The 24,193-nt window shown below is 55.6% G+C and overlaps 12 protein-coding genes across 21 annotated transcripts; 7 read left to right on the top strand and 5 right to left on the bottom strand.

The window, feature by feature from the left end:
• Nucleotides 1–13: 13 nt before the first annotated feature.
• Nucleotides 14–4,434, top strand: KVP18_000345 (uncharacterized protein; the record flags this gene model as incomplete). 5 transcript variants are annotated; one of them, XM_067955879.1, is made up of 5 exons in its annotated part: nucleotides 14–1,533; nucleotides 1,562–1,888; nucleotides 1,917–3,376; nucleotides 3,403–3,539; nucleotides 3,568–4,434. In XM_067955879.1, the coding sequence occupies 5 exons, from the start codon at nucleotides 14–16 to the stop codon at nucleotides 4,432–4,434; spliced, it is 4,311 nt and encodes a 1,436-aa protein (XP_067806305.1). The 5 variants fall into 5 exon arrangements, with proteins under 5 accessions (XP_067806305.1, XP_067806304.1, XP_067806303.1 ...); XM_067955878.1 differs by lacking the exons at nucleotides 1,562–1,888; nucleotides 1,917–3,376; nucleotides 3,403–3,539; nucleotides 3,568–4,434 and having other exon boundaries at nucleotides 14–1,537; XM_067955877.1 differs by lacking the exons at nucleotides 14–1,533; nucleotides 3,403–3,539; nucleotides 3,568–4,434 and having other exon boundaries at nucleotides 1,713–1,943.
• A 27-nt stretch (nucleotides 4,435–4,461) lies between these two features.
• KVP18_000355 (uncharacterized protein) lies at nucleotides 4,462–5,802 on the top strand (the record flags this gene model as incomplete). Its single annotated transcript, XM_067956004.1, has 1 exon — nucleotides 4,462–5,802. One exon carries the CDS (start codon nucleotides 4,462–4,464, stop codon nucleotides 5,800–5,802), a length of 1,341 nt encoding a protein of 446 aa, XP_067806320.1.
• A 47-nt stretch (nucleotides 5,803–5,849) lies between these two features.
• On the top strand, nucleotides 5,850–7,175 carry KVP18_000351 (uncharacterized protein; the record flags this gene model as incomplete). Its single annotated transcript, XM_067955959.1, has 1 exon — nucleotides 5,850–7,175. One exon carries the CDS (start codon nucleotides 5,850–5,852, stop codon nucleotides 7,173–7,175), a length of 1,326 nt encoding a protein of 441 aa, XP_067806314.1.
• Nucleotides 7,176–7,283: 108 nt separating this feature from the next.
• KVP18_000342 (uncharacterized protein) lies at nucleotides 7,284–8,468 on the bottom strand (the record flags this gene model as incomplete). Its single annotated transcript, XM_067955870.1, has 1 exon — nucleotides 7,284–8,468. One exon carries the CDS (start codon nucleotides 8,466–8,468, stop codon nucleotides 7,284–7,286), a length of 1,185 nt encoding a protein of 394 aa, XP_067806298.1.
• A 46-nt stretch (nucleotides 8,469–8,514) lies between these two features.
• Nucleotides 8,515–9,950, bottom strand: KVP18_000337 (uncharacterized protein; the record flags this gene model as incomplete). 3 transcript variants are annotated; one of them, XM_067955846.1, is made up of 2 exons in its annotated part: nucleotides 8,515–9,627; nucleotides 9,654–9,950. In XM_067955846.1, 2 exons carry the CDS (start codon nucleotides 9,948–9,950, stop codon nucleotides 8,515–8,517), a joined length of 1,410 nt encoding a protein of 469 aa, XP_067806289.1. The 3 variants fall into 3 exon arrangements, with proteins under 3 accessions (XP_067806289.1, XP_067806290.1, XP_067806288.1); XM_067955847.1 differs by lacking the exon at nucleotides 9,654–9,950 and having other exon boundaries at nucleotides 8,515–9,375; XM_067955845.1 differs by having other exon boundaries at nucleotides 9,597–9,950.
• Nucleotides 9,951–10,122: 172 nt separating this feature from the next.
• KVP18_000339 (uncharacterized protein) lies at nucleotides 10,123–12,209 on the top strand (the record flags this gene model as incomplete). Of its 2 annotated transcripts, XM_067955857.1 has the most annotated exons (2): nucleotides 10,123–10,249; nucleotides 10,276–12,209. In XM_067955857.1, the coding sequence occupies 2 exons, from the start codon at nucleotides 10,123–10,125 to the stop codon at nucleotides 12,207–12,209; spliced, it is 2,061 nt and encodes a 686-aa protein (XP_067806292.1). The 2 variants fall into 2 exon arrangements, with proteins under 2 accessions (XP_067806292.1, XP_067806293.1); XM_067955858.1 differs by lacking the exon at nucleotides 10,123–10,249 and having other exon boundaries at nucleotides 10,422–12,209.
• A 31-nt stretch (nucleotides 12,210–12,240) lies between these two features.
• Nucleotides 12,241–13,829, bottom strand: KVP18_000354 (uncharacterized protein; the record flags this gene model as incomplete). Its single annotated transcript, XM_067955987.1, has 2 exons — nucleotides 12,241–13,336; nucleotides 13,363–13,829. The coding sequence occupies 2 exons, from the start codon at nucleotides 13,827–13,829 to the stop codon at nucleotides 12,241–12,243; spliced, it is 1,563 nt and encodes a 520-aa protein (XP_067806319.1).
• Nucleotides 13,830–14,071: 242 nt separating this feature from the next.
• KVP18_000359 (uncharacterized protein) lies at nucleotides 14,072–15,547 on the top strand (the record flags this gene model as incomplete). Its single annotated transcript, XM_067956020.1, has 1 exon — nucleotides 14,072–15,547. The coding sequence occupies one exon, from the start codon at nucleotides 14,072–14,074 to the stop codon at nucleotides 15,545–15,547; it is 1,476 nt and encodes a 491-aa protein (XP_067806324.1).
• Nucleotides 15,548–15,687: 140 nt separating this feature from the next.
• Nucleotides 15,688–16,333, top strand: KVP18_000358 (uncharacterized protein; the record flags this gene model as incomplete). The annotated part of the gene is made up of 2 exons (XM_067956009.1): nucleotides 15,688–16,209; nucleotides 16,238–16,333. The coding sequence occupies 2 exons, from the start codon at nucleotides 15,688–15,690 to the stop codon at nucleotides 16,331–16,333; spliced, it is 618 nt and encodes a 205-aa protein (XP_067806323.1).
• Nucleotides 16,334–16,344: 11 nt separating this feature from the next.
• Nucleotides 16,345–20,471, bottom strand: KVP18_000352 (uncharacterized protein; the record flags this gene model as incomplete). Of its 3 annotated transcripts, XM_067955963.1 has the most annotated exons (3): nucleotides 16,345–16,419; nucleotides 16,448–19,377; nucleotides 19,406–20,471. In XM_067955963.1, 3 exons carry the CDS (start codon nucleotides 20,469–20,471, stop codon nucleotides 16,345–16,347), a joined length of 4,071 nt encoding a protein of 1,356 aa, XP_067806316.1. The 3 variants fall into 3 exon arrangements, with proteins under 3 accessions (XP_067806316.1, XP_067806315.1, XP_067806317.1); XM_067955962.1 differs by lacking the exon at nucleotides 19,406–20,471 and having other exon boundaries at nucleotides 16,415–18,916; XM_067955964.1 differs by lacking the exon at nucleotides 16,345–16,419 and having other exon boundaries at nucleotides 19,350–20,471.
• A 190-nt stretch (nucleotides 20,472–20,661) lies between these two features.
• Nucleotides 20,662–20,925, top strand: KVP18_000343 (uncharacterized protein; the record flags this gene model as incomplete). Its single annotated transcript, XM_067955871.1, has 1 exon — nucleotides 20,662–20,925. One exon carries the CDS (start codon nucleotides 20,662–20,664, stop codon nucleotides 20,923–20,925), a length of 264 nt encoding a protein of 87 aa, XP_067806299.1.
• A 367-nt stretch (nucleotides 20,926–21,292) lies between these two features.
• On the bottom strand, nucleotides 21,293–23,305 carry KVP18_000356 (uncharacterized protein; the record flags this gene model as incomplete). The annotated part of the gene is made up of 1 exon (XM_067956005.1): nucleotides 21,293–23,305. One exon carries the CDS (start codon nucleotides 23,303–23,305, stop codon nucleotides 21,293–21,295), a length of 2,013 nt encoding a protein of 670 aa, XP_067806321.1.
• Nucleotides 23,306–24,193: the final 888 nt, after the last annotated feature.

The raw sequence follows: 24,193 nt of genomic DNA, 5'->3' as shown, positions 1-24,193 counted from the left end.
TATCAGTACCGCAATGCGACGTGTGGGCTTTTTGTTGGCCTGGACTTCGGCGGCACAGGAGTTCTGCGAAGCCGTGCACATGAGGGGGCTGCCTGACATCCAGATGTGCGCCGACGAGGACAATCCTCCGTCGTACACCGTTGAGTACCTGCCAGCTATGGGAGAAGGGGTTGCGTTCAACTCCGATGTCACAGCGAAATTCTACGGTACAAAGTCCGTATCAAAGCGAATTTTTCTGTCCACGACGTCAGGCGGCCCGAAAACACTGCAGACGGTATCTATGGCGGATTTAGGAGCCCCACAAGCCGTAGAAGTGGAAATTCTGGGCGACTATGAGCTGCCCTGGAGATGCTTTCGGATAATACTCCGTCTGGGCTATCGGTGGTGGCAGTTCAACTGCTACGATGAACTCAATTCTCAGCTCAAAAAGAAGAAAACACAGACCTTCAGGCTATCGGGGTCACTCCCTTATGAGCTGCATGTCCAGACATTGGAGGGGGATAAGGCGGGGACGAAGTCGGCGGTGGATTTGGTCTTGGTTGGGGAGGAAAGAGAAACGGAGCCTGCATTAGTCAGAAATGGGTTTCGGCAGGGATCTACCACTAGGGTCGTACTGAATGCGGCGGATGTCGGCGTTTTGACGGCTATTCGGCTGACCAACCACGGACATGAAGACTCCTGGTACTGCGGAAGCGTTATCGTGCGTAGTGCGGACGGGACTACGTCAGTTTTCAGCGTCAATAAGTGGATCGGTCAACCATATGAAGCCGTCGTGACAATTCCCCTTGAATCGAAATCGTCTGAAGCTCCTCCCGTGGACGCTGAGTGCCACACCCGAGCACAAGACCTGACAACTTACGTGGGCACTCAACCCCGATCAGTACTCGTGCGATGCCCATACAACTGCGCCAACGACAAGTACTCCCGGGTGCTGGGAAGTTCTCTCCACCCCTCTCCGGCCTCGGTCTGCGCCTGTGCTGTCTACGATGGCGTATTGTCCAATTCGGGTGGCGTGGTGGAAATGACCGTAGGTCCCGGGGTTAACAAGTACTCGCTGGACGCCAACAACCCCTCCGGAATGCGGGCCCTGCCCTACGAGCCCACACCTGAGCAGCACTCCTTCTCCTTCGTTTTGGCCAAAGTAGAATCCCCCGATGACATTGACTCGAACGTACGAGTGGTGGATCCATGGGGCCGCCTTGCCAACGTCGGACGGCTGGAAATCCGGAGAGAAGGTGACGAGTGGGGTACTATTTGCAAGGAGGGGGTTTCCCGAAAAACCAACGCGGAGGTCGCCGTTGTCGCCTGCCATGACCTTGGGTACCTCACGGGTATGGTGGAGGAGGAGTGCGGCAACGTTGGCGGTCAACGCGTTTGCGGAACGACCGGCTACCGTTCTTTGGCGGGAGGCGTCCTCTGCACAGGCGCTGAGAAATCTTTGGCCGATTGCGTATACGAGGATCCCTCTCGTATCTGCTCTGACCATAGCTTTGATTTGGCTGTGACCTGCACGAACAATCCTCCGGACAGAGAGTGAGGCCACATCCATATACCCATTCAGGCCTCCCGAGGGTGCGTTGCGGGTTCTCAACGCCCAGGGAGAGCCAGACCGGCATGGGCGAGGCCGACTGGAGGTGTGGCGAGGTGGAGCTTGGGCCTCGGTGTGTGACGATGGTTGGAATGGGACGAACGCTGCAGTGGCGTGTCGGTCTATGGGTTACATTGGATTGAAGGACCAAGGCCTGGTTGGAGTTTCCTGCAAGGACTTCGAGGGGATCAACATCTGCGGAAACGCCACCCAGAAGATCGGGATGACCGATGTCGCCTGCGTCGGCAACGAGCCAAGCATGAAGGCTTGCACAAAAACCATCAGTGAGGATATCTTCTGGTGGGCACTCTCGCAGGCGGACACGCAGCACCCATTCGGAAGATGTGTTGATTGAATGCGAGGGCCCTGGAGACCCTACGGGTCTCGGAACCCTGAAGAAGGAAGACGACCCTGCCGTCCATCCTAGGCCGTATTATCCCCACGTCGTGCTGGAGTGCAAAGACCGCGCGATGACCCGCTCGGAGCTAAAGTCGTCCACTGGTGGCGTCTTCTCCGTGGAGTGTCCTGAGGGGTGCCTCTCGGAGGACGAGCCCGTGCATGGTACATTCGCCTACACGGACGATTCGGGCGTATGTAAAGCGGCTATCCATGCGGGGGTTATTGGAGCTGCCGGCGGGAGATTCACTCTCAGTTTGGGCCAGGGACTGGACTCATTTATGGCGTCGACACGGAACGGAGTAACCTCCGAAGCTTCTCAGCTGTACCCGAGGTCCTTCTCGTTGCACCCCTCAATGGCGGAGTTCCGCAAACGCCTCGCGAACGACGTGAAGAGCGTTGAAGGCCGCGTGTTGGGGAACAAAGGTCTCCTCAGATCCGACCTGGTCCCACCGCAACCGGAAACTGTGTCGTTCCTCCAAATCAGCGAAGATCCTTCGCCGAAGCCTGAGGAGAAGGCGTCTGCTCCGCCGGAGCCCCTGCTGGTCTGGTGCTCTGCCGACTTGGCTTCATTCAACTCCAAGGAGAGGGTGGTGGACCTCAGTGACGGCCCTAGTGGCGAGGCCCTCAAGGCGTTGGAAGACTTCAGCATCTTGCTGACTGCGAAGCTCGACATGGAGAGCCCCCCGAATTGGCGCACCTTGCTATCGCATTCGGATTGCGATGGGTTCGCTCTTGAGATCGGAGAGCAAAACACTCTGATCTTTGAGAAATTGTGCTCTGACGAGCTTTATGACACGGGATTCACCCTCCCACCTGGAGAGTGGTCCCATCTGGGTCTAACGTACTCCGCGGAGTCCAGCCGCCTCACAGCGTTCGCCAACGGCAACGAACTGGGTTCTAAAACCTTGATGAATCACTTTGGTTTGAATGGCCATCTGAAGTTGGGCTCTAAGCGCGAGCCGCCCTTCTCCAAGCTGGACATGGTGCGGATCTACAATACAGAGCTCCCGGCGTACCTCATGACTATTAAGGCGGAGCGATCTGAGGTGTGTCCGAAGGATGGATCTGCGCTAGTATCCAAGAAGCAGTACTCGGTTGATGGCAGGCCTTGCCTGACGCCATGTGCTGCGTCTCGAAGCGAGGCCAAATCTCAGGCCAAGAAGCCCAAGTCCACGAAGGCGGCTGCCTTGGCGCCGGTCGCTCCTCCCTTCACTGTGCAATGTCACACGACGTTGGAGAACGACCCGCGGTTCGACGGGACAGATGGCGACGTTTTCGTGGTCATTTGCCCTCCAGGGTGCGGGTCCTGCTGCGGTCACACTGTTGACGAGGTCCAGGGATTGTTCACGGGCAACTCGAGCGTATGCAAGTCGGCGCTGAGGCGTAACTGTGAGTGAATGGGAGTTGAAGCATAGTGATCACGGATGAATTGGGGGGAAACGTTCAAGTCACCACGCACAGGCTGCAACTCTCTCTCAGAGGCTTTGACCTGGAAGAGCCACACTCGGCAGTCGACCTGGAATGTCATGAGCGCCCGGACTTCCTCATGCGGGTTGGTATATTCCCCATCGCTGACGCAGATGCAAGAAAAAGACCGGCTATTGATATCATGCCCCAATGCCTGCAGCGCAGATGATGCCGCGGTGCTACATGGATCGGGACAGTTCGCCGCGTCCTCTCCCCCATGTCTAGCCGCTGCTAAGATAGGGCTCGGGTCTGAAGGCCTGCTGCTTCGGATGACAAGAGGTCCTCCCTACGGCAGGGGATACGAGATTCTCGGTCCAAGCCTCCAGTTGACGGAAGACGTCGTCCGTTTTCAACAGACAGACGCGAAGTGCCTGCCTTTCACTTGGCGCTCGCTGTTCACCGACTCGATGGTGCACCCTTTGTCATTCTTCGCTGACGTGGACTTCCGCGACCGGCCCTCAGACGACCCTTCCTGGAGGCAGTCGGGACGCAAGCTGCTGCTGCCCTTTAGGCCTGGGTTGCCTGACAGATTGCCTCACGCTTTGCTGCTGAAGGGCCAAGCGGGCTGTCCTGTTAGGAGCGCAGAGTTGACATTTTCTGTGAAGTCCGAGGGAACCAGTGGAGGACTAGTGTTTGGGGTTTCGAAAGACGCCAAGGACTTTGCCTATGCGGAGATATTGTCGGAGGCAGGGCAAGTGGGCAGCTTGGACCTCATGCACCGAAAGGACAGCAAGACCTATCGTCTGGGAGAGACAGTAAAGGTGCAGCTACCATTCGAGAAGCCCACAAAGCTCGCTGTGGCTGTGAAGCCAGGGGAGAAGTACTGGGACTTGGATGTCCTCCTAGACGAGCGCCCCGTGTACCGTTTGCAGGTGCCGGCGACCGCCCTAGAGAGTATGGGGCGTGGTAGAGTGGGTTTCGGGGGATCCAGCACCTCGTCTGGCTTCTACGTGGAGGACTTCAACGTGACGTATGCATAATCAAGTTGTATAAATAACACTAATTCCATGCCTGAGATAGTCTCGCTACATGTTGGACAGGCAGGAGTCCAGGCGGGAAGCTCAGCCTGGAAGCTCTTTTGCCTTGAGCACGGTGTAGACTTCGAGGGGTCGATGCTGGGGGGCGACGTGCAGTCAGCTTCAACTCTGTTCCAGCAGACCTCAGACGAGCACTACGTCCCACGAGCAGTCATGGTTGACTTGGAGCCTACGGTCATCGACGAGGTGAAAGCGGGCCCAATGCGCCATCTTTTCAACCCCGATCTGATGGTCGACACCCAGGACGGAGCTGCCAACAATTTTGCTAGGGGGTTTTACACCGTCGGGAAGGAGATCGTGGACGACGTGATGGAGAAGCTGCGCAAATCTGTGGATCAGTGCGCAGGTCTCCAGGGCTTTATTATCTACCACGCTGTTGGAGGCGGCACAGGCTCAGGACTGTGCGCACTGCTGTCAGAAATGATCGACACAGAGTACCCTCGAAAGCCCAAGTTCCATTTTTCGACTTGGCCATCGCCTCAAATGGCAACGGCTGTTGTCGAGCCCTACAACGCCGTCCTGTGCACCAGAGCGTTGCTGTACAATTCCGAGGTATCCGTCGTTCTCGACAACGAAGCTATCTATGACATCTGCCAGAAGAAACTCGGCATCGAGCGTCCGGATTATAGCAAACTCAACAGTCTTGTCGCGCAAGTCATATCTTCTATCACCACGTCTCTGCGGTACCCAGGAGCGTTGAATATGGACATCAACGAGTTCCAAACCAACTTGGTTCCCTATCCCCGGATTCACTTCATGCTTTCCTCTTACGCGCCCATAATCTCAGCGAAAAAAGCCGCTCACGAGACTCTTAGCGTAAACGATATCACGAAGGCGGCTTTTGACAACTCAAGTCTGATGGCTAAATGTGATCCCAGACACGGAAAGTACATGGCTTGCACGCTGATGTACCGAGGAGACTGCGCACCAAACGATATCACCAAGGCGATAACTGCTGTCCGACAGAAGGCGGCTATAAGATTTGTAGATTGGTGTCCCACGGGGTTCAAGACCGGAATCAATTCACAAGCACCAGTGTCAGTGGAGGGAAGCGAGTTGGCTAAAGTGCCCAGGGCTGTCGCCATGATATCGAACTCCACTGCGATGAGCACGGTCTTCGAAAGATTGACGCAGAAGTTCGATCTCATGTTCGGAAAGCGAGCATTCGTGCACTGGTATGTCGGAGAGGGCATGGAAGAGGGCGAGTTTGGAGAGGCTCGGGATGAGATCGCAGCCCTTGAGAAAGACTACGATGACGTGTTGCAAGATGAGGCCCTCGATGACGAAGCTGACGGTTTTCTGGAGATCTGAATGCTAGTGGGGTGCGTAAATACAGCAAAAAACCGCCAAAAACACGCATGCGGGAGATCATCTCACTTCACATCGGACAGGCAGGCGTGCAGACGGGAGGTGTGGCATGGGACCTGTTCTGTTTGGAGCATGGCATCGGTCCTGATGGGACGAAGGAGGCCGAAATTGACCTCGGCAACAACTGCAATACCTTCTTTCAAGAGACTGCCTCAGGACACTTTGTGCCCAGGGCGCTGATGATCGATCTAGAGCCTTCGGTGCTTGACGAACTGAGGTGCGGCAAGTCCAAGGAGTTGTACAACCCAGACTACATGATTAACGGACAGGAAGACGCGGCAAATAACTTTGCAAGAGGTCATTTCACCACTGGAAAGGATATCGCTGATGATGTGATGGAGCGTATCAGGCGGATAATTGACCAGTGTGCAGGTCTCCAGGGCTTTATTATCTACCACGCCGTAGGAGGCGGCACAGGCTCAGGACTGTGCGCACTGCTGTCAGAAATGATCGACACAGAGTACCCTCGAAAGCCCAAGTTCCATTTTGCCACTTGGCCATCGCCTCAGATGGCAACAGCTGTTGTCGAGCCCTACAACGCCGTACTTGCCACGCACTCGTTGCTCGAGTGCTCTCAGGTATCCGTCGTTCTCGACAACGAGGCAATCTACGAGATTTGCCGGAAGCAGTTGGGAATAGAACGGCCTGCCTACCACAATCTGAACCATCTAGTGTGTCAAACAGTCTCATCCATCACGGCGTCCCTGAGGTTCAACGGCGCCCTGAATATGGACATCAACGAGTTCCAAACCAACTTGGTTCCCTACCCCCGGATTCACTTCATGCTTTCTTCTTACGCACCCATAATCTCAGCGAAAAAAGCCGCTCACGAGAAGATGAGCATCTCGGATATTACGACTGCGGCATTTGAACCAGGAAGTATGATGGCAATGTGTGATCCCAGACACGGGAAGTACATGGCTTGCACGCTGATGTACCGAGGAGACTGCGCACCAAACGATATCACCAAGGCGATAACTGCTGTCCGACAGAAGGCGGCTATAAGATTTGTAGATTGGTGTCCCACGGGGTTCAAGACCGGAATCAATTCACAAGCACCAGTGTCAGTGGAGGGAAGCGAGTTGGCTAAAGTGCCCAGAGCTGTCGCCATGATATCGAACTCCACTGCCCTCAGTACCGTCTTCGAAAGATTGACGCAGAAGTTCGACTTGATGTTCACGAAGCGAGCATTCGTACACTGGTATGTCGGGGAGGGCATGGAGGAGTGCGAGTTTTCTGAGGCTCGAGAGGATCTGGCGGCGCTCGAGAGAGATTACGACGACGTTCTCGCCGACAACGCCATTGATATGCTCTGATTCCGATCTTCACCGATGACCCGTTTGAGACATCACGGCGACACTACGGAAGTGTACTGGGGTGCATCACAGCGGCATCAGCGCTGCATCGGTGATCAATTTGAAACATCACAAACAACGCTGGCCTGTACAGTAATACTCTAGAATCTCTGCCCCCAGGGGCTCCACCTTCTCCGTTGCCTTCGACACTCTCAGCGAGTGCGTCGCGGCGCACGTTGCGGCTACTGCCATCCGAGCAGCCACGGGATCAGTCAGGGGCCGGTCAATGTTGCCTGTTATGACTCCGACGAATTCCCTAGCGATCATGGGGTCTGCACCGGAATGGGCCCCCTGAGGGGCTACCACAGTCTCCAATCGATTTGGACGGCCGAAGTTACAGTGCCGGTCAGTGTAGATGTGTATCTCAGCCCCGTCGCCGTCGCCGATGTTCTCGATCCGGCCCTGTTGGCCGATGAACGTGTAGTTGCGGCATGAGTCCGGAGAGTACATCACTTGCTGATAGCTGGCTTGAACTCCGTTGGTCAGCGTCATGAGCATCATACTGGAGTCCTCGACGTCGATGACGGGTGAGCACCCTTTCTGCTCTGTAGGGGGCCACAGGTCTGGCGACCCGAATTGAGAGAAGTCTGCTCTATCTTCAGCTTTACGACGCTCGCACTGGTTGAACACTGCTAGCTGCCCCATGCCCACAGCACTCGTTGTGTATGCCCCACACAGCCAATGAATCACGTCGATGTCGTGAGCGCCCTTTTGTAGTAGGAGACCTGTGGTGTTGCATCGCTCAGAGTGCCAGTCCTTGAAATAGGCCTCGCCTCCGTAGGCGACGAAGTGCCTGCACCAGGCATTCGTGATGACACCAATTACCCCGCCATCCAAGAGCTCCTTCATTCGCTTGATGACGGGAAAGTACCTCATGTTGTGGCCCACGAACAGCTTGCGACGGCACCTCATCGCCGTCAAAAGGATCGAGTCGCACTGCTCCACGCTTATGGCGAGGGGCTTTTCTACGTATACATGCTTCCCGGCCTCCAGGGCTTTAGTTGCGTGCTCCCAATGGTAGTTGTCTGGTGAGAGGACCACGACAGCGTCCAGCGGTTGCGACATCAACTCGTCGTAAGATTCAGTGACGAGAATGTTTCCGAACACATTGTGAAGATCTCCGGACTTCTCAAATCTGCGACGGACTGCAGGGTTACTATCGCACAGAGCAGCCACCGTCACCCCTTCCACCTTGGAGAAGTCGTGCATTAGACCTCCGCGAAGCCCGTATCCGACGAAGCCCAGTGATGGCATCGTTTAGTAATGTGCTAGTTTTGGTCTCTTTAGGTATTATTTTTATTCACATGTTGATGGTGTGCGGGAGCAGGTCACACTCCTTAAGCGACCACGTGACCACTTCCAAGGCGGTTTGAAGTTGCAACCAGACGTCCTGCATTCGAGGCCGGGCCTCTGCTCTTCTCCGAAGGCATCTGCGAATGGTCCGCACTAACAAATGGCTTGCGGTGGCCGAAGCAGAAACCCACCTGGACACGAGCTTTTGAGTCTCGATGGCCGTCTCGTGAGGGTCGTCCACTGATGAAATCACGGCGTTTAGGAAAATAGCTGTCTGGATGTCATGAGCCATAGATGTGATCAGGCTCTCAGGGACCGTTACCAGAGGGACGCATGTCTTATTCATCTCCTGTACGACTTCTGTGGGCGAAAAATCTTCAAACAGTCTGAAATCACCCGAAGTATCGAACAACTCCCGAAGCAGGATCCCGAAACTCCACACATCCGACTTACCCTCTCTTATTGCTGTATGCAGTGCGTGCCTCTCGTGATCCAAATTACCTGAGGAGCTCCTCCTAGAAGTGCCGTCTTCGACGTCAACCGTCAGCTCGCATGTGGTCAGTTCGTCCAGGATGCTTAGCGCCTCCTCGTCCTCCTCCTCGTCAGGGTTGACTGAGCCTGGAGCGCATAATGTCGACTGGTAGATCTCGAAGGACAGGATGTGTTCCGGGGATGAATATGGCAGTGTCCCCTTCTTGTTTACGGGTTCTCGCAGTGCTGTTTCGGATATTATGGCAGCTCCGAAATCAATCATGACCAGCAACCCAACGTTATCGTAATCTGGTGTAGTGGCGAAGACGAAATTCTCCGGCTTGATGTCGCCATGCAGTACTCCAGCATCATGCACAAGTGTGATGGCTTCAGCCATCTGAACCGCCCAAGTCAGTGTATAGAAAAGTCGCAAGTGCGGCCTGGGTAACCAACGCTCCGCCGACACGCCATCACATATCAACGGCGCTCTGAGGTTGCTCCCCTTGAGCCGCTCAAGAATGATAGCTCCACTGCGATGTACGCTTCCCCACCCCAATGCAGAAACCACTGGGGATCGTCCGAACGATGCCTGCTTGACAGCCTGATTCAAGTAAACGATTACTGCGAACTCATGTCGCAGGACGCATTCCTGTTGGTGTAATCCCAGGGGCTCACCTCTTCAGGCGACATATTCGGCGCCCACTTGACAGCCACTTCAGTAACGTCCAGCCCCAGCCAGCTATCTCGCGGCCCTATGTCTAGCATGCTCACGACGTACTTAGCCCCGCACAGCGGGGCGCTGTTGGCAAGTCGGTGAGCAGGAATGGCGACGGGAGCACGGAGCCGGCTCTGCAGCCATTGGGAAAAGTCTTCCGAAAAAAAAGATGGCGGCTTGTCGACAGCCTCGACCGAGGAGAGGATCCCTCCAAGGCCGGCGAATAGACGGCCAGTAAACACCCAGTTCGGGAACATGAATCTCAGTGCATCCAGACGTGTGAATTACGTATTTTGCCGGTGCGCGCGGGTATGCATTCAGAAGTGGGGCCTTGGTTCGACCACTCACCTACACAACGAGATTAATAGACATCATCACAGCTATTAGATGGCGCTCCTGTGTTTTCATGAATACTCGCTTCGATTTTTCATGCCAATAGCTTCTAAACATGCGATTGAACATCTCGACATCCTGCAAACCTACAGGAATCCGTTTGGGCTCTCTGCTAGTGGATTTCTATACGTGAGGCGGGAGTTACTTGAGGATACAGCACATTGTGCGCGGGACTCTGCCGTTTTGCAGATGAGGAGAGTATTGATTTTATCCCACCCGCGAAGACCCAGACACTTTTGAACGACGCTGTAGGCAAATTTATCCAGGAATACAACCCAATCGACAGGGTGGATGCCGTAAGGGTGCTGGCTGCACTGGTGAAAAACCCATCTCGGATGATGGACTGCCGATTCACGAGGTCCCTGTTCGAGCATTCGACACTGAAGCCTCACATCGCGAATCTTCTGGACGTGGGGTTCTTCATGGGGGTAAGGATGCTCTGGCTCTGTGACTGGGACTTGGTGCAGCGGGCACTCTTCGCTGCAAACCCCGTCCATGGAAATTGTCACCAGCGAGCCTTATTGGAATTCAGATCGCTGCCCGATTTGCATAAAAGTCGAGGAATCGAGGGTCTACGATTGGCCCTCAACCTTGCTTTTTATGAGTCCCTCGGGCAAAAAGATTACAACCTGCAACTGATGCTATATCATGCCCACCAGGAATGTTTGGATACGGCGACGGGCGGCTGTGAAGCAGTGATCACTGCTTTCGTGGGCATCAGTCGACTTCTGTTCGCGACGGAAATCTGTTTGGCAGAAGCGATAGCCGGGTGGAACCGGCTCGAGAAGATCGCTCATGCACAGTCGACGGATCCGCCCTCTAGCTCAAAGGACTTCGGCGAGGTGAATTGCCATGCTTTCGCAGAGATAGCGCGCATTGTCTTCGGCTCGAGGCCTCTCGAGGCCCCGATTGACCCTCCAGCAAACGAGACCGACGCCTTGTTGATGCGCCTCGCTGTTGGGACGGCTCCAAAACCGGCGGAGTTTTCCCATGCGCTCGACCAGTTGTGTGCACTCTCGGAGCGTCTTGAAAACCAGAGCGTGGTGAGTGTAGGAACCAAGCTGTGGGGTACTGTGCCGGCCTCGAAGACCCCAGGTCTACATGGGAAACTCAAGGCAGGCACACTAGAGTTCCGAGACTTTTGGGAGCACATTCGTTCAGAGCGCCTGCCACAAGAAACCCAGGAGCGCCAGGTACGCGCGCACTCCGTTTCGCGGTCAAACGTCGCGCTGTTGGGCATTCTGCGGAACTTGCCGTTGGATTTTCTGGAAGAAGTCCGGGATAGCACTTTCAGAGATAACGTGTGTGCGGTACTATGCCGGCTAATACACTCAGTTCAGAACATTGGCTTCGCGGAGACCGTGGTTTACGACTTGCTTTGTCGCTCCAAGTGTGCGAAGTCGGCCAGCATGGCATTGCATCTCGGCATTTGGTTGGACCGCATCGGTAACTATGCACCGCCGAAGGACTTCATGATCTCACTCATAGATTCGTTGTACCCAATGACTGCCGAAGCAAACTTCATGGACTCAACAATATCAAAGGAGGCGATCTACACCCACTGCATAGATCTTATGAGAGGTGCTATCGAGGCAGGTATGCAGGTGATTCGAGTGGCGGATAACACCGACTGGGGCAAAGCTGCGGCAAGGGATTGGCAGGAACTGGATAAGGTGTTGCGAGCAGTCAAGGATATCCAGCCGGGTCTGGTTCCGCAGCCGACTTGGAAAAGGTGCTTAACACGATACGACCTTCACAAGAAGAAGTGCTCCAAATGCGTTGCGGGAAACGCCTGCGAGAAGGGCTGTGCTCTCCATAAGAATGCTCAGCGACAGCTCCACACCTTGCACTCTCTCCACTGCCGCCGGCAGCAAATCGAGATCGAGTGTATGATACCTTCTCTCAGGGACAGTGCGCCTGAGATTCCTGATTGGAGTCCGGACACTTCCGATGTCCATCAGAAAATTGCCGAAGCTGAGCGGAGTTTGCCAACAGATCTGCCCAGCGTGACGAGACCTTCCAGCAAGTTCCCCATTCGGCTGGGGAGAGGTCACACGTGCGCCTCGCGTTGCGAGCGCTTCATTCTCGGCGAGCTGACCACGACGTCCATCAGGTTTGTATGAAGAGGCCGGTGGTCTCGACTAATCAACATGCTCACAATGGTCGGCGATGCTGGCGCAATTTCAGGTCGATTGCGTCCAAACGCTTGCCTATCGACTTCTTGCGTTCCAGCTCCTGACCACTGCGACTGTGACCTTTCCCACGAGAGAGCTCGACCTGCAGCTGGTCCCGCTCGTTTGAGAGCTGCAGCTGATCCATTACCGTCCACTCCAACGCAGTCGTGTCCGTAGTCGTTCGCGCAGACGGCGGTCGCGGTCCCAGGTTGCAACCAGATCCTTGAAGGTTAGAAGCGAAAGCGTTGTGATCCCCTAAGCGTCTGGAATTTCCCCGAGGGAAAACGTTAACTGTGTGAAGGACCAGCCGACCCCTACGCTTGTGGGGTGATGTAAACTCGACACGCTCTTGGCGCTGAAGCGACTCCTGCACATGCACTCGTTGTCCCAAGTCAAACAGTTCGGCCGTCAGAGTACCCACTTCCTTTGTCAGCCGAGCTTTGTCGGCCTCCGCCTGTACGACCTCCGACTGATATCGGGTGATACATTTTTTGGACTCGTAGAGCTCCTCGTTTAAGGTGTCATGCCGGGCCTTCAAATCTTCCAGGCCATGCAGAGCGGTGGTGAGCTCCTGTAGACGCTGTTGCAACGACTCTGCCGAGCCGCAAGCGAGTTTGTGCTTCTCAGACATGATGAGCAGCTCACCGCGAAGCGTCTCCGTCCTTTGCCGCTCGTCTCGGAGCGCACGGCGCAGGTCGTCGACTTCTCGCCTGTTCGTCTGCGCATTCTCCGATGATTCCAGTTGTAGACTGCGGATCTGGTCTCTCAATAGCTCGGTTTCCGACACCAGCTCGGACTGAACCTCGGCGTACTGCAGCACCTGTCCTTGAAATTTGTTCTCTGACTCCTTACTCAGCCTTGCGGCGTCCTGCAACTTATCAAATTTTTCCTGCTGTCGGGAAAATTCTTGTGCTAGATCCCGACAGCCTTGTTGGCTGGCTGAGAGCTGAGTTTTCAGCAGATGGATCTTCTTGGCGGCCGCATTCACAGTGGCTTGGAACTTGCGAGTATCAGATTCGTGGTCCGATTGAGTGCGTCTGAAGCTGTCGATTGTTTTCGAAAACTTCTTTTCATTTCTGTGTCACCCTTTAGCTACACTCACCCCTCATACGCGTCCAGGACTTGCACTAAGTACTCATTCTGGGCCAGCGCTTTTTCCAGCTGGAACTGCATCTCAGTGGATCTTTTCTCCGCCTGGATGTCGACGATACGCCGACTCGGGTCGATAGTTCCAAAGACATGACCAGGTAGCAGGTAAGGATTGTCCGTGTCAGACCGTCGTCTCCGCGGTCGTCCCAACCTCAGAGATGAAGCAAGACTCCTCTGCGGGGTGGGAAGCGATGAGCTGGCCAACGACGCCATTCTTGCCTTGATACTCTCAGTTTTAATATACAAGTCAGCCGGCCCAGGAGTGTCCACTTCAGACAGCCCCTCACTATCTGACACGGCCGTGCCTGGAAGGGGCTCAGCAGAAGGCGAGGGCGCTGTAACCGAGGGGATTTTCGCAGAGGAGGGAGCCTCTGCACGCTCAGGTTGTATTTTCGGAACGCGGGAGCCCCACTCACTCATTGGACTTCTGAAGTCGTTCTTGCCACGAAACCCGTCCAAGCCTATCTGTGTAGTGTTGCGTGCCCTCTTTGGAGATATCGCTGGTGATCTTGACATGTGAATGACATCGGAAAGCTCTGCAAATTCCGCTGGAGGACGAGACTTCCTGGGTCGCGACGGAGAACTACCAGAACTCAAACTGTGCTTTGACAGTTGCATCGTATAATTCACTCAATAGTGCCGGTGTCGTGTAAAAACGGGAAATGTTCACCTCCGGCATACAGCTGGGCGACCTAAACGACTTTTTAGAAGCCTCGCAAGAATGCGTCGTCCCCCTATTCGAGGAGCAACCGGAACAGGAAGTTTTGAAGAGAGATATCCGACCGGACCTCATCAAGTCCGATCCCCAAGGACCGGCCCGAGTCCGATTGAATGACTGCCTCGCCTGTTCCGGATGCGTCACTACTGCAGAGGTCGTACTGTTGGAGGCCCAGAGTGCAAAGCTCGTCGCCGACATTGTGAGTGCGCAGGTCGTCTCCCGTTGTGCATTGCGTAGCGGACGATTCGTTGAGGCGGAGGTTCTCGTCACGGTGTTCGGCCTGGCGACCCACAGCCTGTGCGCGTTGGCTAGCTTCTTCGGGCTCGAACCTATGGTCTTTTTGGCTCGGCTCTGCGATGCTCTTCCCGATGGGTGCTACGTAATGGACTTCACACCTTGTGAGGCGCTGGCGCTCGTGGAGGAGTCTCGGGTGACAGAGGAGAAGGTGGTGAGCTCGCATTGCCCAGGCTTGGTGTGTATGATGGAGAAGACCGGGGATCCCGCGGACCTGGGTCTTCTCTCGACCTCTCCCTCGGCACAGGCGATCTTCGGTCGGGTTGTGCATGAGGTTGTCCGGCGAGATGTGCGATCGGCTCATTTCTCTGGAGTTTTCCACAGGCCCATGCTTGGAGCTGCCTTGGCCCGAGCGATGAGCCATCTTTTACCATCGCAAATGCATGTAGTCAGCGTGCAACCTTGTTACGATAAGAAGCTAGAGGCCCTGCGACCTGAGTACTATGTTGAGGGACAGCCAGAGGTCAACTGTGTGCTGGGAGCAAATGAGCTGCTGGAGGTACTGCACCTACTGCATCTTATCGAGCCAGCAGCAGACAACGGTTGGAAGTTCAAAGTGGAGCCACGCCGAGGCCTATTCAAAAGGAAGCCCCCATCGCCCAAGACTGCCGACTCCCAACCAAACTACATCCACTGGGGGAAGTGCCTCTCCAAAGTCCCAGTATTTGTCCCCAACCACTTCGCCTCCGGCGGCTTCGCGGAGTACGTGGCCCTCTCCGAATCAACATCCGTACATTCGGTGCAAGGAAAAAACAGCGATCTGTGGGACCTCGCCTGGGCAGGCAGACACGAGGACGGTAAATTGACGTCTAAAACGGGAATCGTGGGGTACGGCCTCCGGAACGTGAACACACTGCTTAGGAAGTTGACCACCACCTCCGCTGCCTATCTAGAGCTTATGGCATGCCCAAGGGGCTGTGTCAACGGCGGGGCGCACGGCATACTGTTGAAAAGCCTTGGGCATCCCTTGGACTGCATGAAGTCCGTGGTCCTAACCACAGCCCGACAGCATGCTGACCCTCTATGCACAGAACTCACAAGGCGCTCGGTGTCCCTTCCTCGACTGGAACCGAGGGTCGTGAAGCCGCCAGAAAACGCAGTCACTCACTCAGACCTAAAGTGGTGAAAGGCGGGCGTCCAAAGACTACGTGGCTTTTGAAATTAGTAACATAATCTGCCTTATGTCGGACAGCTGCGCAACCTCCTTGTTACGCTTGAACCTCACAGAAAGGTGCTTGCGAGTGGTGGGAATGTCTGATCATCGCCATGCAGCTCGTGTTGTCAGCTCTTAACACAGGCGTCATTTTGGGCGCCGCAGTGATTCAGCTCCCCCAGCTGTACGCTGTTTGGGCTGCCAAATCCGCACGCGGCGTTTCGGAGGCTGCTGTTGCGGTAGGCGTTATCTCTCAAAGCATGTACATCACATACTGTCTGAGGCAGGGCCTATCAGGGACGTCTTGGGCAGAGTCTGGCCTTGTGGGGATCCAATTGGTCATGCTTCTCTGTATGATGTGGATCTACTCTTCGAAACCAAGTAGACTCATTAGTGGGGCGATGACGTGGATCGGACTGCTTACAGTCATGTATCGCGTGCCAGACAGACATCTGTGGCTGCTCGGAATTCTTCCCAGTCAACTGGGCGCAGCGGGACGAGTCCCGCAGTTGATAGTGACCTACCGGCTTAAGTCTCTGGGCACGCTCTCAGTCGTGCCCTTCATCGGCGCAGCACTTGGGAATCTGGCGAGAATCATTACCACAGCAGCGGAGGTCGACGACTCGGTAGTTCTGGTGGGTTGTCGCACTCACATACATCCAGGCCGGACACGTGATTGCATTTGGTTCCAACATCGTCCCTGTTCTGCAAGCGGGCTACTACTATGCGAAGTCGCGCAGGGACAACAAAGAGGACTAGGAGACACACGTTCAGTTCATCCGTCCTTGGCAGTTGGGTGCTTTGCAGTGGCAAACTATCTTGTTCGTTTCGGCTTCGATACTAAACTGCGTGATGAGGTTTCCTCGAACCCACTTGGTAGTCATACGTGATCTCCGTCCCCGCAGCGATGTCTTCCTTGGCAAATATCACGATGCGCTTCCCCTGGCTCTGGCTGACGGTCGTCACTAAGCTCAGAGAGTTAGGTGAACAGCTGTGGTTTATAAACCTGGCCCGATTCCCTTTCAGAGTTGCGTCGACAACCCATTCGTCGTCGAGCCGAAACATGTAGCAGGAGGCGTCTACGCTCTCAAGGGACAGCCACGACTCACGCACGTCAGATATGGCGCCACGTATGAGCTCACCTACGTATTCGATTATGGGCTCGTCCTTCAAGATGGGAGTTTGGGCAAACAGCCCGAGGCCGTGAATTGCCGAGAGGCCCACCACCACACGGGCTTCCAGCCAGCTGCTGCACTGGACGTCGGCCGGACTTGCCTGCAGGCACTTCTCCAGCAATTGCCGCTGGCGGGTCTTTGCACGAGCTCTGTAGATGGGAGATCCGGCGTCAGGCAACAGGGAGGCACCGTGCATCCCCCCAAGAGAAGATGAGCGGACAGGGTCAGGCCGAAATCTGCGCAGAGCGGCCTGCAGGGCGTCTTTGCTGGCCAGCTTACGGATGACCAAACCGACGAGCGTGCTGGGGATCCAGACCTCTTCCAAGAGAGCCATAGGGTCAGGTGATGCTCCAATCTTCTCGCCGTCGTAGACCATTTGGCAAAAGGCTTCAAGAGCGATGCTGCAGTTGGTCAAAGAGGTGAACGTTATCTTCACAGTCTCCTGTCCCTTAAATGATGTGCAGGAGACTTCTGCTTTGTCCACGTGCAGCTCGAGAAAGTCGAGGTCTGGTGGCAAGCGTGCCACCGGGCTCAGTTCTCCCGGAGGAAGGCGGCGTCTGACCACCAAGGGACAACAAACCGCCACTCCGCCGATTTTGACGGGCAGGTCACCGATGGACACCACAGTCAGCCCGTTGGGGAGGTCCTGGGGCAAGTCTGGCTTCCATAGCAAGGCCGGGAGAATACGTGCCGCGGATTCATCAGACAAGGCGGTGAGTCCCGCTTCCACAAGAGGGAACTGCTCTGATGCCAACGGAAGAAAGGTCGGGATGGCGGAGGTCTTAGGGGTCAGGGTCCGAGGCGTCCAGCTCGTCTCTTCGGTGACCACGAGGAACGGACCTGTGATAAACTGCCTTCGAGATTGGATGTAGCATTCTAGGTGCTCTCCAACCACTAGTCGGCCTGCCACACCACAAGCGTTGCATGTGCCCGTGGAGGTGTAGCACGAGGGCACTCGGGCGGGTACCTGTGGCGTAGGCGGCGTCCATACCTTCAGCGCCTCAATCGCGGCTACGTTCACGGCCAGTTGTCTGGGCGGCAGATTTTGACGCTGCAGGCGCACGAGCACATTGAACCGGCATCTGCTAATCTCGGCCACCAGCCTTTCCAGTTGCAACTTGGCATTGTGACAGGCGTGCAAGTTTGAAAAGCTGGAAGCTTCATGGGCCAACAACGCGTCCACCGACGGCTCCTTATCCAGCCGTCGGATATATTCGCCGTGAAGCGCTTCGTCTTCAGTTGGCTGTATGGAGAATAGCTCCCGGTAAGGCACCTCGCTTAGCGAGAGCCGACGGAGGAAGTTGAACGGAGAGCACTCGACAAGGGCCGTCAGCCAGGCTATGCCCGTCTGTTGAAGGGTCAGCCGTTGTAGGAGTAACGCCAGACGGATTACGCCCAGACTAGAGAGCAGCGGGCTAACCACTTGCTGCACGGGGGGAGAGCTTCCACGACAATCGACGCAAGCGAACGGCAAAGTCTCCACTTCTGGAATATGGGCTATGTCCCGCAGGTCCGCGAAGCTGTGAGCGGGGACCTCCGCTCCACAGCAAACGCAGACCAGGCTGTACGAGTGCTGGCAGGGTTCAACAGCCGAAGTGGCTGCAGCTTTGACTCCTGAGAGGTCAGTCGGTTGCCGTGTACCGGTAGGAGGCAGGTAGAAAGGGTGAGAGTCCTCAGCGAACGTCCGAGTTGGAACGGGAGGCCGCCACGGAATGTGAGCGTCCCATCCCCAATTTGCGGTTCCCCAGCCCAAACAGGCACCCACGGGCGGGTAACCGACTGGTAATCTGCCTGGAGCAGGTACGCACCCCATGCCAGGCATGATTCGAGATAGACCATCACACCCAGACATCATGAACCCCGCTGGGTGGAAGGGATGGGGCGTCTGCGGCCTGTGTAGCGCGGTAAAGGCATCAAGACGACTCCTAAGTGTCGTGGCGATGCGGGTGTCGGCGACTGGCGCACCTATCCACGCCATTCGCACTCCGAGAGATATGTCGGCGTTGGCTGTCCACGTTCTAAGGTTCACCTCCTCCGCTGCCACTTGATTGGGAGGACTCTCGGGGAAAAGTTTTCCCAGCAAGCGGACCGCGAATTGCTGAAGGTCGTTTGCGTGCTTCCAGATAGCGGAGTTGGGCATATGACAGGTCATGGCGTCACTTGTCATTCTATTGATTCGGTTCAAAAAACCTGTAGAGTCCGTGATCTCGCCGTATTCCACTCCTTTCTTCAGTTCAGTCAAGCTCGTCCCGCCCCCTTGAATCACCGACCAGTACTGAACATGACCGCTGGGTGGAAGGAATAAGAACTCCTTATGGACGTCGTGTACAATGCAGGCGAGAACGGCCTGCTTTAGTTTCGTGCTGGCACTTCTGGATGCGCATGCGCTACACCTCCTTCGAGTCTTTAGGGCGGCAGAGCAACCGTAGTGTGAAGGAATGTGGCACACCTCGCAATGAGAGCCCTCGCGGGGATCCACCTCGTAGTTGCAGCTCGCACACAGCCGGCCGTTCAACAGGAGGTGGAAACACCGCGAACAGTGCTCAAATCCTGGTCCCCACTCGCTGTTGGTGGCGCTCGTGGCCTGACACACAGAGCATTTAACACACGAATAGCACTTCCACACGACTAAGTAAGAAGTGAGTCTTGTACTCACGTGAAGGGTACAGATTTGGGAGGGGTCTGGGACAACAGATGCCATGCGCAGCGACCCCGCACTCCCCACACCAGACTCGACGCTCTGCCGTCCCCACCTCCAAGGCCGGCCGACAACGCACCGGCACGTTATAAGTCTTGATCAGGTGCAGGGCCACGCGGGTGGCGGCAACACCACGCGGGACCTCCGCGTCCAGCCCTGACGGGTCGCCACGGGCTACCTCGGGCGCTGGCAGGGAGCCGGGGTGGCGTGGAGAGGAGGTGGGTAGTGCGCTCCTGAGAGCGTCCAGAGGGCTGGCGGAGTCGTCGGGGCGCTCGAAGGAGTGTCCTAGAACACTAACTCCGACGTACGGGGTTTGTGACAGAGGCTGCTGGCAAAACCCGCATTCACGGCAGGTCCAACAGACCCAAGGCGAACCTGCCGATAAGAAGACGCTCTGCAAGCACGACAGATGGAACTCGTCACTACATCGCACACACTCGCGCCCGTACCGGACTTCCAGTCCACACACCCTACAGAATCTACAAGCGGTGCCCACCTCGATTAGGGGTGGCACCTGCGTTGGACGTGAGACCGGCTTCGTGGTTGCAGGAGCCGAGCAGCTCCCTCCTTCAGGCGCCCATTCTGCCTGCAGCAGCGCCGTGGTCGCAGGGATCCAGATTCGATCAGACGCGAACCGCGACACCCCAGTAGATGTCAACCTAGTGAGCAACACTTTCTTCAAAGACTTCAAAACGTGAGACAGCACGTAGGTCTCGTATTGCCCTGGAAGTCGGACTGTGTCACCCGCCTTGAACCCCAGAGAGCCGGACGATGCGCGGTTCCTTGTAGAACGCGTTCGTCTTTGCGATCTGCGAAGAGGGCTCCTAGATTCGGGGAAAGATTCGGATTTTGTGTCGTCAGAAATCTCTTCTGTGGCGACCGTAGGCCCTGTGGGTAGCATAGCATACGCGCTACGGTAATCCACTTTCACTCTTTTAGCAGGTCGGTCGACATCGCTCACAGAAACGGTTTTCTCTCCTTGGAGGCGGTTTTTGCTCTTTCGGGGAATGACGATGTCGTCCATAGCCTGAGGAATAAATGGCGATTAATCCAGTGCAGGCCGTATTCTGCGGCCACGCCGGAATTGGAGGAGTCGGCCAGTCGTTGCATGCAACCGCTGAGCATCGCTGATGCCGTCCGACATGTCGTCAAACTTGACTAATTTGCAGCATAACGACACATAAGATTCCTCTCGCATCTATTTTGTGAATTCTATGCTATCCTGTTGTCGTTATGAGGTGAAGCAGGAGGCGGAGTTGGAAGCAGTGCTTCTGGAAGAAACGGACAGTTTGGGCGCCGGATCCACAAGTTCTGCTGCAACGCACGTGAAACAAGCCGACGGCCTGCTCGTCACAGATTCTATGGAAGGCCCCCTGGCCCTCCCTCGACTAGATCCAACTGACTGTGACACTGGCATCTCACTAGCACCCTCACAGAAAACCAAAACGTCACGCGCTAAGAAGAAGTCGTCGTCTTAGATCGTCGCAGGTATCCCAAAGATTTGGCGGGCCCCGGCACGTAGCCGTGCTGCGGGTTATAGATCCAGTTGGCTGGAAAAATCGGAGGCGAGACTTGAGGAGTGGTCGTGTTCTGTGTGTCAGCTCATTGGTTCTCACGTGTCCGCGCAATGATTCCAAGTAGTCCTCCAGACATCTGCAGAGGCGATCAAACCGAATTTGCTTCATCAATAAATAGTTGTTGATGGAGTCGGTTGAGTCGGTTGAGTGAGTCATTAGATTTCGGCGAAATCGAGTTTCTTGATACGCATTCATACACAAATGAATTCACCCAGATATAGATGCCGAGCATATCTTTCCTTCATACGCCCCCTTGTGTGAAGGGAAATTAGCATCGAGTGTTGTGAGGGTTGATTAGTCGAGACCTGATGGACGTCGTGGTCAGCTCGCCGAGAATGAAGCGCTCGCAACGCGAGGCGCACGTGTGACCTCTCTCCAGCCGAATGGGGAACTTGCTGGAAGGTCTCACCACGCTGGGTATGTTCTGATCTGTTGGCAAACTCTGCTCAGCTGCGGTCTTCGCACCGTACGATTTTTCACCCACGTCGACCTGGTTTGGGAACTTCGTCGTCATAGCAAGGTTATAAGCGTCCTCATAAATACAGAGAGCACTGCTTGTTGCGCTGGCATCGTTGATTTTCCAAAAAGGGGATGGAAGCTGACGAAACGAGACCTTCTTCGTGATGACATCGAGGAACTCGTCAAGTAACCGCATGTCACAAGCGGCACTCTGGCCCCAATCAGTGCTATCCACCAGACTGAGGACGATGCGCGCCTCCTCGACAGCAGTCTTCATCCTGATAATACTGTTCACATAGACGTCTGCGTCAGACAGAGTAGTGCCTTGTGCAGTCTGATGACGGGAATCTCTGACCATCAAGTTAAGGATGTTCTCCAGCCACGGGTCGTCACGCTCAAGGGCGACTGCCAAGGCCAACTGCCCAGCACGTTCCGACCACAAACCAAAATCCAGCACTTTCTGAGCTTGACCCGCCAACCGGGTCTGGAGTAAGCCGTGGTACAGGACGCTTTGGTTGTAGTACATGTTCAGAATGGATCCGAGCTGCTGGAGAACGATGGCGCAGATGTAGAGGCTGAGGGCGGCACCGTCCGGACCCATATGTCGAAGAGCCTTTATCAGCCCTAGGGGCATGTTGCGCATAACCAAGTTTCGTGAGCTCACGCGGTCTAGCTTGCCCACAGGAGTATGTTGGACCAGCAAGTCGCGCAGTGACCCGAGCATATGAGGCCTCGCCATCTTCCAGACCTCCTTCAAATCCACGACGCGCCCGGCAGATAGAAAATCGTGCATCGCTGCTTGGGGTACGGTTCGGAAAACTTGAACCTTTTGATCGTTTTTGCAGCGGCTTCGAGTGTCATTCGCTACGGCCTCCATATTCTCCAGATCCAGCAGGAAGTCTGGGTCTCGAATGCGCGCTCCGCGAGCGATATCCAGCATGCCCTGCTTGCCCACGTGATTGGGGCCTACGTACAGGTCGTTTCCCAGAACCTCAGCCACTCTCAAGGCAACGTTCTTGCAGCACTCCATTGTGTCAGTCGTGCCTCCGACACGCTTCATCGGCTCGCGGAGGCCTCGCTGTGCACTCAAAATGCCAAGACGCGACCAGGCGCTTGTCAGCTCCTCCCCCGTCAAATTCTTCGACATTAGTAGGCGGCTAATGCCGAGGAAGGCCGCCAGAACGGCATACGCCCCTTCTGAGGTGTCGAGCCGCCCTATATGGGATAAGTACACTGTAAGATCCCGGTTCTTCTGTAATATCACCTCAGCGGGTTCCAACTCGCCACTAGGGCTGTTGATTGCCTCCAAGAACGCCATCTCCAGCGCTGTGTAAAGGCCCGCCTTACCCAGGCGCTCAAACTCCTCCCACAACGAACGAAGCTCTAGCAGGCCCCTCCACGGCCGGTCACAAGCGGTTGGGTCTCTCGCGAAGAGAGCGCGCTGTTTCAATGTCCATTCAGTCGCCCAGGGGCTATGTAAATGAGCGTCATCCAACATTGGCGGTAGCGTCCCAGCCATATTTTCGGACTGCAGCATCCGGGAGAGATGTCTTCGGTCTGATAGTTCACAAGGTGAGCCGACGATGCAGTCGACCACGCGCCGGTTGTCGGATATTGACATGATTGGATGCTTGCGCACGAAGTTAAGAAGAGTGCTGTTCAGAGTGGCTTGGTCCTCTAAGGGCAGCATGAAGGTGCAGGAGCACCCATCTCTACGTTCATGTTTGGTCGCCACGATGGTCCAGAAGCGTTCTACCACTGACGGAAGTGACCCCAGCAGTAAGGTGCCGGTTTCAGTCCTACTGATCTGACGGATAAGCATATATGAGGATTTTATACTGAAGATCCACAAGACGTTAGTTCACACACCCTGATAGATCCGACTGGAACTGGCTCGCAGGAGGCTCGGATCGGAGCGAGGCCGCGTCGAGAATACGGGCGCAGAGAACGGAGAGAGGGCTGTGGGATTAGGGCGGGCTTTTCCTCCAGGATTGGGGTCGGTGTGGGAAGTGGATCTGGGGCGTCTGGTGGATCTGGGGCGTCTGGTGGATCTGGATCTGGTGCGTCTGGTGGAAGAACCCAGTGTTTGGATGACGACTTTGATGGGGATGACGACTTTAATGGGGATAACGACTTTGATGAGGTTGACGACTTTGGCGGACCGGCCGTGCCGGTTGCCGAAGTTCGTTTCAACTTTCTCTTCGACTGCGATTTCTGCGAACGCAGTGGCTTCGTGTGGGTCTCCTTCTGCTCCGCTCTGCTCTCCCGGTGCTGCTCCAGCTTCCGCAGCAGTCGACGTTTCATCTGTGCGAGGCGCTCTGCAACTTTGTCAGTGTGCTCGTGCTCGTGCTCGGCATCAGTGAGTCCAGCTTCATCAGTGCTCTCGCAGGGGTCTTGGCATGGAGGATTAACCTCGTTCTCTTGTTTTCTCTCTTCTAAGATTTTCTGCTTGACCTGGCGGATGAACCTCGTTGTCGGCGAATCCGTCGGTAGCGTCGTCGAAGCCCAAAGCTCCAACTGAACTAGAGTCTTCACCCTTTCTCTGTCAGCGCTCTGCCTATACTGCATGGCATTTATGGGTATGTATGGGGCCAACATTGTCGGAACGCACTCAAGAGAGGGAGGATCTGGCCACTCAATGACGGGAAATTCTTCCTCCGTTGGTCGTTGAGCGTCCGTAAGTGCGATGGCCAGCTTCTGTCTGAACGCC

The sequence above is a fragment of a genome, assembly GCF_019968955.1.
Source record: "MAG: Porospora cf. gigantea A chromosome Unknown PgA_NODE_77_length_45168_cov_344.65, whole genome shotgun sequence".
NCBI lineage: Eukaryota > Apicomplexa > Conoidasida > Eugregarinorida > Porosporidae > Porospora > Porospora cf. gigantea A.
The sequence above is the reverse complement of the archived record's forward strand: the minus strand, read 5'-3'. Positions and strand labels throughout refer to the sequence as shown.